The following is a 14,717-nucleotide window of genomic DNA, read 5'->3' as shown; positions in this document are numbered from 1 at the left end:
TAATATCTACCGACCCAAATGGGCCACTCAAAACAATGTGAAGTTCAATTAAGAGAAATTTCAGCTACTCATACGGAACACTCGGGGAAATTAAAACTGTATCAGGGTACACAACAAATTCTAACCATACAATAGAGTGAAAAAGTAATGTGAAGGACCTGGGAGTGATAATGTCAGAGTATCTCGCCTTCAAAGACCACAACAATGTATCTACCTCATCTGCTAAGAAAATGATAGGATGGATAATGAGAACCTTTAAAATTAGGAACGCCAAGCCCATGATGATTCTCTTCAAATCGCTTGTTCTCTCTAGGCTGCAGTATTGCTGTACACTAACTGCCTCCTTCAAGGCTGGCGAAACTGCTGACCTGAAGAGTGTACAAAGAACTTTCACGGCACACGTAAGATAAGGTACTTAAATTACTGGGAACGGTTGAAGTCTCGTAATTTGTTTTCCCTGGAGCGCAGGCGAGAGAGCTACACGATAATATACACGTGGAAAATCCTAGAGGAATTAGTACCAAAATTGCACACGAAAATCACTCCCTATGAAAGCAAAAGACTCGGCTGGAGATGCAACATTCCCCCGATGAAAAGCAGGGGCGCCACGAGTACACTGAAAGACAACACAATAAGTGTCAGGGGCCTAAGACTGTTCAACTGCCTACCAGCATACATAAGGGGGATTACCAATAGACCCCTGATTGTCTTCAAGTAGGCACTGGACAGGCACCTAGAGTCAGTACCTGAGCGGCCTGGCTGTGGTTAGAACGTCAGTTTGACTGCGGCCAGCAGCAACAGACTGGTTGATCATACCCTGATCCACCATGAGGCCTGGTCTCAGACCGAGTCGCGGGGGCGTTGACCCCCGAAACCCTCTCCGGGTATACTCCAGGTATGACCCACCTACATGATTGTGAGTTGTAGAGTAGTGGTTATGACCACTTGTGAGTTGTAGAACGATAGTTGTGAGTGCTTGATAGTTTTACAGGGATGGTGGTGAGCGATTGTGAGTTGTAGAGTGATGGTTGTGAGTGTTTGTGAGTTGTAGAGTGATGGTTGTGAGTGTTTGTGAGTGCTTGTGAGTTGTAAAGGGAAAGTTGAGAGTGGATTTGAGTGGTTGTGAGTTGCAGAGAGATGGTTGTGAGTGCTTATGAGTTGTAGAGTGGTGGTTGTGAGTGCTTGAAAGTTGTGGAGTGGCGTTTGTGAGTGGTTGTGAGTTGTAGAGTGACGGTTGCGAGTGCTTGTGAGTTGTAGAATGGTGGTTGTGAATGCTTGTGAGTAATAGAGAGGTGGTTGTGAGTGCTTGTACGTAGTAATGGTTGTAGTTGTAGAGTGGTAGTTCTGAGTGCTTGTGAGTTGTAGAGTGGTAGTTGTGAGTGCTTGTGAGTTGTAGAATGGTGGTTGTGAATGCTTGTGAGTAATAGAGAGGTGGTTGTGAGTGCTTGTACGTAGTAATGGTTGTAGTTGTAGAGTGGTGGTTGTGAGTGCTTGTACGTAGTAATGGTTGTAGTTGTAGAGTGGTGGTTGTGATTTTTGTAATGGTTGTAAATTTGTATGTTGAGAAATTGAAGCAGTGAAGAGTTTTTACGAGGATAGTGAGGCTCAAGTTAGAGTATGTAGGAAAGAGGGAAATTATTTCCCAGTAAAAGTAGGCCTTAGACATGGATGTGTGATGTCACCGTGGTTGTTTAATATATTTATAGATGGGGTTGTAAGAGAAGTAAATGCGAGGGTCTTGGCAAGAGGCGTGGAGTTAAAAGATAAAGAATCACACACAAAGTGGGAGTTGTCACAGTTGCTCTTTGCTGATGACACTGTGCTCTTGGGAGATTCTGAAGAGAAGTTGCAGAGATTGGTGGATGAATTTGGTAGGGTGTGCAAAAGAAGAAAATTAAAGGTGAATACAGGAAAGAGTAAGGTTATGAGGATAACAAAAAGATTAGGTGATGAAAGATTGAATATCAGATTGGAGGGAGAGAGTATGGAGGAGGTGAATGTATTCAGATATTTGGGAGTGGACGTGTCAGCGGATGGGTCTATGAAAGATGAGGTGAATCATAGAATTGATGAGGGGAAAAGAGTGAGTGGTGCACTTAGGAGTCTGTGAAGACAAAGAACTTTGTCCGTGGAGGCAAAGAGGGGAATGTATGAGAGTATAGTTTTACCAACTCTCTTATATGGGTGTGAGGCATGGGTGATGAATGTTGCAGCGAGGAGAAGGCTGGAGGCAGTGGAGATGTCATGTCTGAGGGCAATGTGTGGTGTGAATATAATGCAGAGAATTCGTAGTTTGGAAGTTAGGAGGAGGTGCGGGATTACCAAAACTGTTGTCCAGAGGGCTGAGGAAGGGTTGTTGAGGTGGTTCGGACATGTAGAGAGAATGGAGCGAAACAGAATGACTTCAAGAGTATATCAGTCTGTAGTGGAAGGAAGGCGGGGTAGGGGTCGGCCTAGGAAATGTTGGAGGGAGGGGGTAAAGGAGGTTTTGTGTGGGAGGGGCTTGGACTTCCAGCAGGCAGGCGTGAGCGTGTTTGATAGGAGTGAATGGAGACAAATGGTTTTTAATACTTGACGTGCTGTTGGAGTGTGAGCAAAGTAACATTTATGAAGGGGTTCAGGGAAACCGGCAGGCCGGACTTGAGTCCTGGAGATGGGAAGTACAGTGCCTGCACTCTGAAGGAGGGGTGTTAATGTTGCAGTTTAAAAACTGTAGTGTAAAGCACCCTTCTGGCAAGACAGTGATGGAGTGAATGATGGTGAAAGTTTTTCTTTTTCGGGCCACCCTGCCTTGGTGGGAATCGGCCAGTGTGATAATAAAAAAAAATGTTTTTACCATTGTATAAAGTAAATAAAATGACGTGAGTATTGTTTAATCAATTTTTTAAATACATTTTATAATCTTAATACCTCTAAAAATGATGGACCAAGAGCTGTAGCTATGTTTACCATGTTCGTGTTTACCTATGAGGGTCCAGAGGTATGTGTCACATCTGCGTCGGGACGTGTACATGTACCTACTACCACACAAGTTGCAAGGTTACCTGCTGTAGATGCACCTACTACCACACAAGTTACAAGGTTACCTGCTGCAGTTGTACCTACTACCACACGAGTTACAAGGTTACCTGCTGTAGTTGTACCTACTACCACACAAGTTACAAGGTTACCTGCTGCAGTTGTACCTACTACCACACAAGTTGCAAGGTTACCTGCTGTAGATGCACCTACTACCACACAAGTTACAAGGTTACCTGATGTAGTTGTACCTACTACCACACTAGTTACAAGGTTACCTGCTGTAGTTGTACCTACTACCACACAAGTTACAAGGTTACCTGCTGTAGTTGTACCTACTACCACACAAGTTACAAGGTTACCTGCTGCAGTTGTACCTACTACCACACAGGTTACAAGGTTACTTGCTGTAGATGTACCTACTACCACACAAGTTACAAGGTTACCTGCTGTAGTTGTACCTACTACCACACAGGTTACAAGGTTACCTGCTGTAGTTGTACCTACTACCACACAGGTTACAAGGTTACCTGCTGTAGATGTACCTACTACCACACAGTTTACAAGGTTACCTGCTGTAGTTGTACCTACTACCACACAGGTTACAAGGTTACCTGCTGTAGATGTACCTACTACCACACAAGTTGCAAGGTTACCTGCTGTAGATGCACCTACTACCACACTAGTTACAAGGTTACCTGCTGTAGATGTACCTACTACCACACAAGTTGCAAGGTTACCTGCTGTAGATGCACCTACTACCACACAAGTTGCAAGGTTACCTGCTGTAGATGTACCTACTACCACATAAGTTGCAAGGTTACCTGCTGCAGTTGTACCTACTACCACACAAGTTACAAGGTTACCTGCTGTAGTTGTACCTACTACCACACAAGTTACAAGGTTACCTGCTGTAGATGTACCTACTACCACATAAGTTGCAAGGTTACCTGCTGCAGTTGTACCTACTACCACACAAGTTACAAGGTTACCTGCTGTAGATGTACCTACTACCACAGTAGTTGTCAGCTCACGTACTGTAGTTGTACCTACTACCACACTAGTTGTCAGCTTACCTGCTGTAGTTGTACCTACTGCCACACTAGTTGTCAGCTCACCAGCTGTAGTTGTACCTACTACCACACAAGTTGTCAGCTCATCTGTTGTAGTTGTACCTACTACCACACAGGTTGTCAGCTCACCTGCTGTAATTGTACCTATTACCACACAAGTTGTCAGCTCACCTGCTGTAGTTGTACCTACTACCACACAGGTTGTCAGCTCACCTGCTGTAGTTGTACCTACTGCCACACAAGTTGTCAGCTCACCTGCTGTAGTTGCACCTACTACCACACAAGTTGTCAGCTCACCTTCTGTAGTTGTACCTACTGCCACACAAGTTGTCAGCTCACCTGCTGTAGTTGCACCTACTACCACACAAGTTGTCAGCTCACCTTCTGTAGTTGTACCTACTGCCACACAAGTTGTCAGCTCACCTGCTGTAGTTGCACCTACTACCACACAAGTTGTCAGCTCACCTGCTGTAGTTGTACCTACTGCCACACAAGTTGTCAGCTCACCTGCTGTAGTTGTACCTACTGCCACACAAGTTGTCTGCTCACCTGCTGTAGTTGTACCTACTGCCACACAAGTTGTCTGCTCACCTGCTGTATTTGTACCTACTGCCACACAAGTTGTCAGCTCACCTTCTGTAGTTGTACCTACTACCACACAAGTTGTCAGCTCACCTGCTGTAGTTGTACCTACTGCCACACAAGTTGTCAGCTCACCTTCTGTAGTTGTACCTACTACCACACAAGTTGTCAGCTCACCTGCTGTAGTTGTACCTACTACCACACAAGTTGTCAGCTCACCTTCTGTAGTTGTACCTACTACCACACAAGTTGTCAGCTCACCTGCTGTAGTTGTACCTACTGCCACACAAGTTGTCAGCTCACCTGCTGTAGTTGTACCTACTGCCACACAAGTTGTCAGCTCACCTGCTTACTCTTAACAATTTACAGTACAATGAATATGTCTTTGGCAGAATAAACTGATACAATGAATATACCTTTGGCAGAATAAACTGGTACAATGAATATACCTTTGGCAGAATAAACTGGTACAATGAATATACCTTTGGCAGAATAAACTGGTACAATGAATATACCTTTGGCAGAATAAACTGGTACAATGAATATATCTTTAGTTCACTGAGCTGGTAAAATGAATATTACGTACAGATATATTACCGCTGTGTGGTCAGGTGTTGTAATATGCACCTTATTCCACTATGTTTTATGTATGAGAACTCAGTAACAACACAATGTGGATGTGTATAAGACGTTGATGTGGTAAAATGAGTCTTATGTGATGATATCGTAGAGAATAAAATACAAATATTCTAACGATACGTCTGAAAGTCTAAGGAAATTAGTGATCTTAGTTCATTAACTCTACCATAAAACACTAAATGTATGACTGGAAAAATATATTGTTCCAAGGACCCATTTTATAAGGGAAATGTTGATACGAGGAACTGGAACTAAACTCTTGGGGGAAAGAAAACATAACTTGTTCTTGGTGATGCAGTCTTGATCCGAGGAACTGGAGCTTCCCATTGCAGGATTTAGGCAGGGGAGCCACGCATCATAACGTGATTAACCATAGTGAGGGTTTCAGTATTACTGTGGGTTGAACTTTGTCATCATTCTCTGTTTGTTTTCCAGTGCATTTATGACCATTAAGTAACATGAAGATCAGAACTGTGGAGTATAATCTCAACGAAGCTTTAACAAACATTGTAACCTCAGGGTTCCTATATATTATTGATCCTTCTTGATAAGAACACTAAAACTTCTCTTAGCTTTGTTACGAACACATATGGAATATTATTTTTGCTTTAGACAACTGGTAACCAGAACTTCTAAATTTCATTCGCCTTCAGCGTTACTAAGATCTACGTTATTCAGCTTATCGCTGCTCTGGCTATTCTCTCTTCCCAGGCTTAAAATTTTACATTTATCTGCATTAAACTACATCTGCCACTTCTCCAACCACTCCATCAATCTATTCAGATCTTCCTTTAGCACTATATTGTCCTCATCGGAATTTATCTGCTGGCTAATTTTAGTGTCATTAGCAAATTTGCTTATGTATATATTCCGACATCGAAGTCATTTATGTATTTGTGAACAACAAATGATCCACCACTGGCCCCTGTGGAACACCGCTCGTGACGCATCCCCCACTACAGTCTCTCCATGGCCCCTGTGGAACACCGCTTGTGACGCATCCCCCACTACAGTCTCTCCATGGCCCCTGTGGAACACCGCTCGTGACGCATCCACCACTACAGTCTCTCCATGGCCCCTGTGGAACACCGCTTGTGACGCATCCCCCACTACAGTCTCTCCATGGCCCCTGTGGAACACCGCTCGTGACGCATCCCCCACTACAGTCTCTCCATGGCCCCTGTGGAACACCGCTTGTGACGCATCCCCCACTACAGTCTCTCCATGGCCCCTGTGGAACACCGCTTGTGACGCATCCCCCACTACAGTCTCTCCATGGCCCCTGTGGAACACCGCTTGTGACGCATCCCCCACTACAGTCTCTCCATGGCCCCTGTGGAACACCGCTTGTGACGCATCCCCCACTACAGTCTCTCCATATTCATGCAAACTCTGTTGCTTGTCAACCAAGACTCGATCCAGGAAAAAAAAATTACCCTGTTGCTTGTGCTTTTATTTTTCTCACCAGTCTCATGTGTGGAACTTTACCAGGATCGACCAACTCAAATGCCTTAGTGAAAAAAGTTAGTAAATTTATAAGGCAAAAATTCCAGTGGTAAAAAGTGCTGAGATTCATTAGTAAGTTAGTAAGTTTATTCAGGTATACACAAATAGTTACATAGAATATCACACATAGCAGCATATGTGTACAGAACCTGGGATAACCCAAAAAACTCAAAGTGACTTATTTCCATTGGGTCCTTTAAATACCTTATTATTATATTTTAAAAGAGATACCTTATTATTATACTATTAAGAAGATATACTAAGAATAAGGTAAAAAAAAGTTCTTTATATTTACATGTGTGTTAGCTAAAATAAATAAAAAATGATTCTCCTCCCACAACCAGAGACGAACCAGAGACGAACCAGAGGCCTTTCAATTTTGAGGTACGTATATGTATGTATGTATGTATGTATGTATGTATGTATGTATGTATGTATGTATGTATGTATGTATGTATGTATGTGTGTATGTATGTATGTATGGCTGCTGCAGCATATGAGCGCCTAGCAAACCTTAGACTAGCATTCTGGCATCTGAATAAGGAATCGTTCAGGACCCTGTACACCGTGTACGATAGGCCTTTATTGGAGTACGCAGTTCTGTAGCTACATTCATTAGGTACCTTTTGGCTCTCTCCTTGAACTGGTTCATGCTATGACTGGCTTTGACGCGTACAGGCAGTCTGTTCCATTCCTTTACTGCTGTACAATAAAAGTTGTTTGAAGCCTGGCCACTGACTGTGGGTACTACACAGTTGTGTTCTCCCCTCTAGAACTATGATTGCTTTGGTTCACAACCTTGACAAAGTTGGCAGCAAGATATTCTGGACACTGTTGGTGAGCAATTTTATAAACATGATTTAATTTCAGTTGTTTTACTCTGTCTTCAACATTCAGCATATCTAATTGTTGTAATTCATCCTGGCCTACATGTTCTCTTGGACCCAGGCCTACATGTTCTCTTGGACCCAGGCCTACATGTTCTCTTGGACCCAGGCCTACATGTTCTCTTGGACCCAGGCCTACATGTTCTCTTGGACCCAGGCCTACATGTTCTCTTGGACCCAGGCCTCCATGTTCTCTTGGACCCAGACCTCCATGTTCTCTTGGACCCAGGCCTACATGTTCTCTTGGACCCAGACCTCCATGTTCTCTTGGACCCAGACCTACATGTTCTCTTGGACCCAGACCTCCATGTTCTCTTGGACCCAGGCCTACATGTTCTCTTGGACCCAGGCCTCCATGTTCTCTTGGACCCAGGCCTACATGTTCTCTTGGACCCAGACCTACATGTTCTCTTGGACCCAGGCCTACATGTTCTCTTGGACCCAGGCCTACATGTTCTCTTGGACCCAGACCTACATGTTCTCTTGGACAGAGGCCTACATGTTCTCTTGGACCCAGGCCTCCATGTTCTCTTGGACCCAGGCCTACATGTTCTCTTGGACCCAGACCTACATGTTCTCTTGGACCCAGGCCTACATGTTCTCTTGGACCCAGGCCTACATGTTCTCTTGGACCCAGACCTACATGTTCTCTTGGACCCAGGCCTCCATGTTCTCTTGGACCCAGGCCTACATGTTCTCTTGGACCCAGACCTACATGTTCTCTTGGACCCAGGCCTACATGTTCTCTTGGACCCAGGCCTACATGTTCTCTTGGACCCAGGCCTACATGTTCTCTTGGACCCAGGCCTACATGTTCTCTTGGACCCAGGCCTACATGTTCTCTTGGACCCAGGCCTACATGTTCTCTTGGACCCAGGCCTACATGTTCTCTTGGACCCAGGCCTACATGTTCTCTTGGACCCAGGCCTCCATGTTCTCTTGGACCCAGACCTCCATGTTCTCTTGGACCCAGGCCTACATGTTCTCTTGGACCCAGACCTCCATGTTCTCTTGGACCCAGACCTCCATGTTCTCTTGGACCCAGACCTCCATGTTCTCTTGGACCCAGGCCTACATGTTCTCTTGGACCCAGGCCTCCATGTTCTCTTGGACCCAGGCCTACATGTTCTCTTGGACCCAGACCTACATGTTCTCTTGGACCCAGGCCTACATGTTCTCTTGGACCCAGGCCTACATGTTCTCTTGGACCCAGACCTACATGTTCTCTTGGACCCAGGCCTACATGTTCTCTTGGACCCAGGCCTCCATGTTCTCTTGGACCCAGGCCTACATGTTCTCTTGGACCCAGACCTACATGTTCTCTTGGACCCAGGCCTACATGTTCTCTTGGACCCAGGCCTACATGTTCTCTTGGACCCAGACCTACATGTTCTCTTGGACCCAGGCCTCCATGTTCTCTTGGACCCAGGCCTACATGTTCTCTTGGACCCAGACCTACATGTTCTCTTGGACCCAGGCCTACATGTTCTCTTGGACCCAGGCCTACATGTTCTCTTGGACCCAGGCCTACATGTTCTCTTGGACCCAGACCTACATGTTCTCTTGGACCCAGGCCTACATGTTCTCTTGGACCCAGCCTACATGTTCTCTTGGACCCAGGCCTACATGTTCTCTTGGACCCAGGCCTCCATGTTCTCTTGGACCCAGGCCTCCATGTTCTCTTGGACCCAGGCCTCCATGTTCTCTTGGACCCAGACCTACATGTTCTCTTGGACCCAGGCCTCCATGTTCTCTTGGACCCATGCCTCCATGTTCTCTTGGACCCAGGCCTACATGTTCTCTTGGATCCAGGCCTCCATGTTCTCTTGGACCCAGGCCTACATGTTCTCTTGGACCCAGGCCTACATGTTCTCTTGGACCCAGACCTACATGTTCTCTTGGACCCAGGCCTACATGCTCTCTTGGACCCAGGCCTACATGTTCTCTTGGACCCAGACCTACATGTTCTCTTGGACCCAGGCCTACATGCTCTCTTGGACCCAGGCCTCCATGTTCTCTTGGACCCAGGCCTACACGTTCTCTTAGACCCAGACTTACATGTTCTCTTGGACCCAGGCCTACATGTTCTCTTGGACCCAGACCTACATGTTCTCTTGGACCCAGGCCTCCATGTTCTCTTGGACACAGGCCTATATGTTCTCTTGGACCCAGACCTACATGTTCTCTTGGACCCAGGCCTACATGTTCTCTTGGACCCAGACCTACATGTTCTCTTGGACCCAGGCTTCCATGTTCTCTTGGACCCAGGCCTACATGTTCTCTTGGATCCAGACCTACATGTTCTCTTGGACCCAGGCCTCCATGTTCTCTTGGACCCAGGCCTCCATGTTCTCTTGGACACAGGCCTATATGTTCTCTTGGACCCAGACCTACATGTTCTCTTGGACCCAGGCCTCCATGTTCTCTTGGACCCATGCCTCCATGTTCTCTTGGACCCAGGCCTACATGTTCTCTAGGATCCAGGCCTCCATGTTCTCTTGGACCCAGGCCTACATGTTCTCTTGGACCCAGGCCTACATGTTCTCTTGGACCCAGACCTACATATTCTCTTGGACCCAGGCCTACATGCTCTCTTGGACCCAGGCCTCCATGTTCTCTTGGACCCAGGCCTACACGTTCTCTTAGACCCAGACTTACATGTTCTCTTGGACCCCTCCTACATGTTCTCTTGGACCCAGACCTACATGTTCTCTTGGACCCAGGCCTCCATGTTCTCTTGGACACAGGCCTATATGTTCTCTTGGACCCAGACCTACATGTTCTCTTGGACCCAGACCTACATGTTCTCTTGGACCCAGGCTTCCATGTTCTCTTGGACCCAGGCCTACATGTTCTCTTGGACCCAGACCTACATGTTCTCTTGGACCCAGGCCTCCATGTTCTCTTGGACCCAGACCTACATGTTATCTTGGACCCAGACCTACATGTTCTCTGGACCCAGGCCTCCATGTTCTCTTGGACCCAGGCCTACATGTTCTCTTGGGCCCAGGCCTACATGTTCTCTTGGACTCAGGCCTACATGTTCTCTTGGACCCAGGTCTACATGCTCTCTTGGACCCAGGTCTACATGCTCTCTTGGACTCAGGTCTACATGCTCTCTTGGACCCAGGTCTACATGCTCTCTTGGACTCAGGTCTACATGTTCTCTTGGACCCAGGCCTACATGTTCTCTTGGACCCAGGCCTACATGTTCTCTTGGACCCAGGCCTACATGTTCTCTTGGACCTAGGCCTACATGTTCTCTTGGACCCAGGTCTACATGCTCTCTTGAACCCAGGTCTACATGCTCTCTTGGACCCAGGTCTACATGCTCTCTTGGACTCAGGTCTACATGTTATCTTGGACCCAGGCCTACATGTTCTCTTGGACCCAGGCCTACATGTTCTCTTGGACCCAGGTCTACTTGCTCTCTTGGACCCAGGTCTACATGCTCTCTTGGACCCAGGTCTACATGCTCTCTTGGACCCAGGTCTACATGCTCTCTTGGACCCAGGTCTACATGCTCTCTTGGACCCAGGTCTACATGTTCTCTTGGACCCAGGTCTACATGCTCTCTAGGACTCAGGTCTAGAATGAATCTTACCATTTTGTTCTGGGTGACTTGTAGTCTGTCTTTCAGTTTTCTTGTCAAGGCAGAGTACCATGAAGAGCAAGCGTAGTCCATATGACATTGTATAAGGACTAGACATAGGGTCCTGTGAGCCTCAGTAGGTAGACAATATGACTCAGTAGGTAGACACTGTGCCTTAGTAGGTAGACACTGTGCCTTAGTAGGTAGACGCTGTGCTTGTCTGTTGAGGAACTTCAGTCTGGCATTCGCTTTCCTTACTACACGGTTCCCTATTAGTTCTCCTGACATGCATGGGGTCAAAGGGGATTCCCAAATATTTTACTGAGAAAACAGAAGTGATGGGCTCCCCATTACAACGTTGATCAGTTTGTCTTTCAAGGTTGCCTCGAATAGCCTCTGCAATAATGGATTCTATAAATTTCCCCACAAGGAAGATTAGGCTAATTAGTATTTGCTAAGTTTCTTCTTACATTCCTTTATAACCCTTAAGAAGATTTCATGAAGACTCGGTGATTTGTTTGGCTTTAATATTTCTGTGAGAACCGTGTCACTAGTTACTTTGATCGTGCATAACTTATTTTCGTCCAGATCTGCATAATTTTTTAGTTTTGGAAAGTTGCTAGTATCTTCCTGTGTAAAAACTGAGAGGAAATAAGAGCTGAAGATTGTACACATTACTTAGTCACTGACGGTAAGCTGACCTGAGCCACTTTTAGTGGGTCTAGTTAACCTTATGCTAATATATCTTAAAGAAACACTTTGTATTGGTCTTCTATTCCCTTGTGACTTTAATTTCATTATCTCTCTTTTAGCTATTGTTATTCCTTTCTTGATTTGTCTCTTTAATTGAATATATGATTCAATAAGTGTCATTATTCCTTTTTGATTCTCCTGTGAATGTTTTATTCTATTGTTTATCCATTTACGGTCTATTTTGAACATATGTTGCCAAGGCAGGTTGAACTATGCTTTGAAAAGCGTCATATTGGTAACCATCTCCGCAGGATGATCACACTAGTCTGGTCCTTAGTTCTGTTACAAACTGGTTTAAAAAATAATCCTGGATCTTATCTAGAAAGTCGTTAGACTCAAGATTTCCTGTCAAATTTCTCCAGTTAATTTGGCTAAAATTTAAATCGACAATTAAGGCGATGTTTGTTTATCTTGCTGTCTTAGTAATTTAGTCCCATATATGTTTATTATGTTCCCTCTCAAGGTTTGGGATCTGTAAACGGCATTCAAGTTTAACTTTCACGTCCCTCCATAACCTGAAACCAAATAGAATGGAGGAACACTGCAGAAGGCCTACTGGCCCACACATCGCCACTCCACCATCCTTCCGTTGACCCAGCTGGTGTGGAATAATTTATAGTTTTGTGTGTGGCATTTAGAAGACATTTATCTATCATTCAGGTTAAACCAGGTCTCTGTTACAACAATAATATCTATGCTTCCTGCACATGCAATTAATCTTAGCTAATGTATCTTATTTCTAGTACTCCTACTACTGCCACAGCTGACCTTATAGTTAAAATATCAAACATAAAATTTCCAAATTGAGCTGTCCTTTACCTCGTTTTGCATGAAAGGATTCTTAACTTGAAAGGTGACTCCTACTTAGATAAATAAACACACAATACACTGTAGACTTACCAGTGGCGGGTGTGGCTGCAAGAACCATGATCGTCACTGCTAACTCCAGCCAGCGTCCAACCGTCATGAACCCAGCTGCTGAAATTCCAGTAGCAGCTGATGAAATGCTTCCTCTTGATAGAGGTCCGAGGCCAGCTGGAGTGTAAATGAGGCCTCCAGTTGTTGCTAAGTCAGTTGGGGAGGAGATTATTACCCTGACTGGTGATGATAGTGCGCATTAAACAAGTCCTCTGAGTCGAAAAAATATGTTAAGGTGTTGTAGCGGACACTTCTGCAGTATAACTACATGGAAAGTTCAGTGATAGATGGTGATTTAGAGATATCACTGAATTACATATGCCATGACTTTAATGAGTTTACATTTAAGTAAGAGAGACACTCGGGGTTCTGACGGCAGCCTTGAACCACTGAGACAGTTATGTGGCGGTGAGAGAACTTCTTTATATCTGAGTTTGTATTAAGTTGGGTGCAAGTGGCTGAGTCTACGTCTCCCCATACACCTTATAGTGCACCACAACTTATAGTGCACCACACCTTATAGTGCACCACACCTTATAGTGCACCACACCTTACAGTGCACCACACCTTACAGTGCACCACACCTTACAGTGCACCACACCTTACAGTGCACCACACCTTATAGTGCACCACACCTTATAGTGCACCACACCTTACAGTGCACCACACCTTACAGTGCACCACACCTTATAGTGTCTAGGTTCCTGAGACTTGCTCTATAACGTCGTCAACTCGTATATATTTATTGCCTCAACTTCAGTCTAACTTTCATATTTTACTTCTTGACTTTCTTTTCGTGAAGCTTGACATTGCAACTTTCTAAGACGCTCATGTCAGTTGCAGCAACTGCAGTGTCTTGACCTCCGCTGCTCATCTCACTACAAACAACACTTTTCCTTACGTAAGTGACATGCTCCTTCCTTTCTGCACTTTAATTGATCAAAACGGCCAAAAATATCTATACTCACAACAACTACAATGTTAAATTAATTTTTTCTCTTATAAATACGTATATCACACTCGCTGGTCACTACTAATGGTAACATTCGTGTTCGTATGTAACACAAATATAAGTCTGAGTGTTGCTACAGTGACGCTGGTCTTCCACACTGTAAATTTTAAATAAAATTTGGTTGTTATCGTCTTGTGTTTGTTTACATTCAGTCTTACTCTCTGTAATTAGATTAATTATGAGTTACTACACAATAGCATGTTCAGGTGGAGTCAATTAATATAAAGCATCGTTAATAACTCAGTACACAGAAGTGTTGACACTTCGTGGTTACTTTGTCGCCACAATGTTAAGAAAAAACAGAGCACCGTGAGGGACGCAGGCAGCACAGAATACCGTGAGGGAGACGTAGGCAGCACAGAACACCGTGAGGGAGACGCAGGCAGCACAGAACACCGTGAGGGAGACGTAGGCAGCACAGAACACCGTGAGGGAGACGCAGGCAGCACAGAACACCGTGAGGGAGACGTAGGCAGCACAGAACACCGTGAGGGAGACGTAGGCAGCACAGAACACCGTGAGGGAGACGCAGGCAGCACAGAACACCGTGAGGGAGACGTAGGCAGCACAGAACACCGTGAGGGAGACGCAGGCAGCACAGAACACCGTGAGGGAGACGTAGGCAGCACAGAACACCGTGAGGGAGACGCAGGCAGCACAAAACACCGTGAGGGAGACGTAGGCAGCACAGAACACCGTGAGGGAGACGTAGGCAGCACAGAACACCGTGAGGGAGA

At 45.4% G+C, this 14,717-nt stretch overlaps 1 protein-coding gene across 2 annotated transcripts in view; it reads right to left on the bottom strand.

Moving 5' to 3' along the window:
• LOC128693193 (irregular chiasm C-roughest protein-like) overlaps positions 1–14,136 on the bottom strand; it is a 248,479-nt gene extending 234,343 nt beyond the window's left edge. For both annotated transcript variants that reach the window (XM_053782672.2, XM_053782673.2), the window contains exon 1: positions 12,951–14,136. In XM_053782672.2, coding sequence (XP_053638647.2) covers positions 12,951–13,017 — 67 coding nt within the window. In that variant the 5' untranslated portion in view covers positions 13,018–14,136. The remainder of the gene's footprint in view (positions 1–12,950) is intronic.
• Positions 14,137–14,717: the final 581 nt, after the last annotated feature.

Source organism: Cherax quadricarinatus, chromosome 28 (assembly GCF_038502225.1).
Source record: "Cherax quadricarinatus isolate ZL_2023a chromosome 28, ASM3850222v1, whole genome shotgun sequence".
Classification (NCBI taxonomy): domain Eukaryota; kingdom Metazoa; phylum Arthropoda; class Malacostraca; order Decapoda; family Parastacidae; genus Cherax; species Cherax quadricarinatus.
The sequence above is the reverse complement of the archived record's forward strand: the minus strand, read 5'-3'. Positions and strand labels throughout refer to the sequence as shown.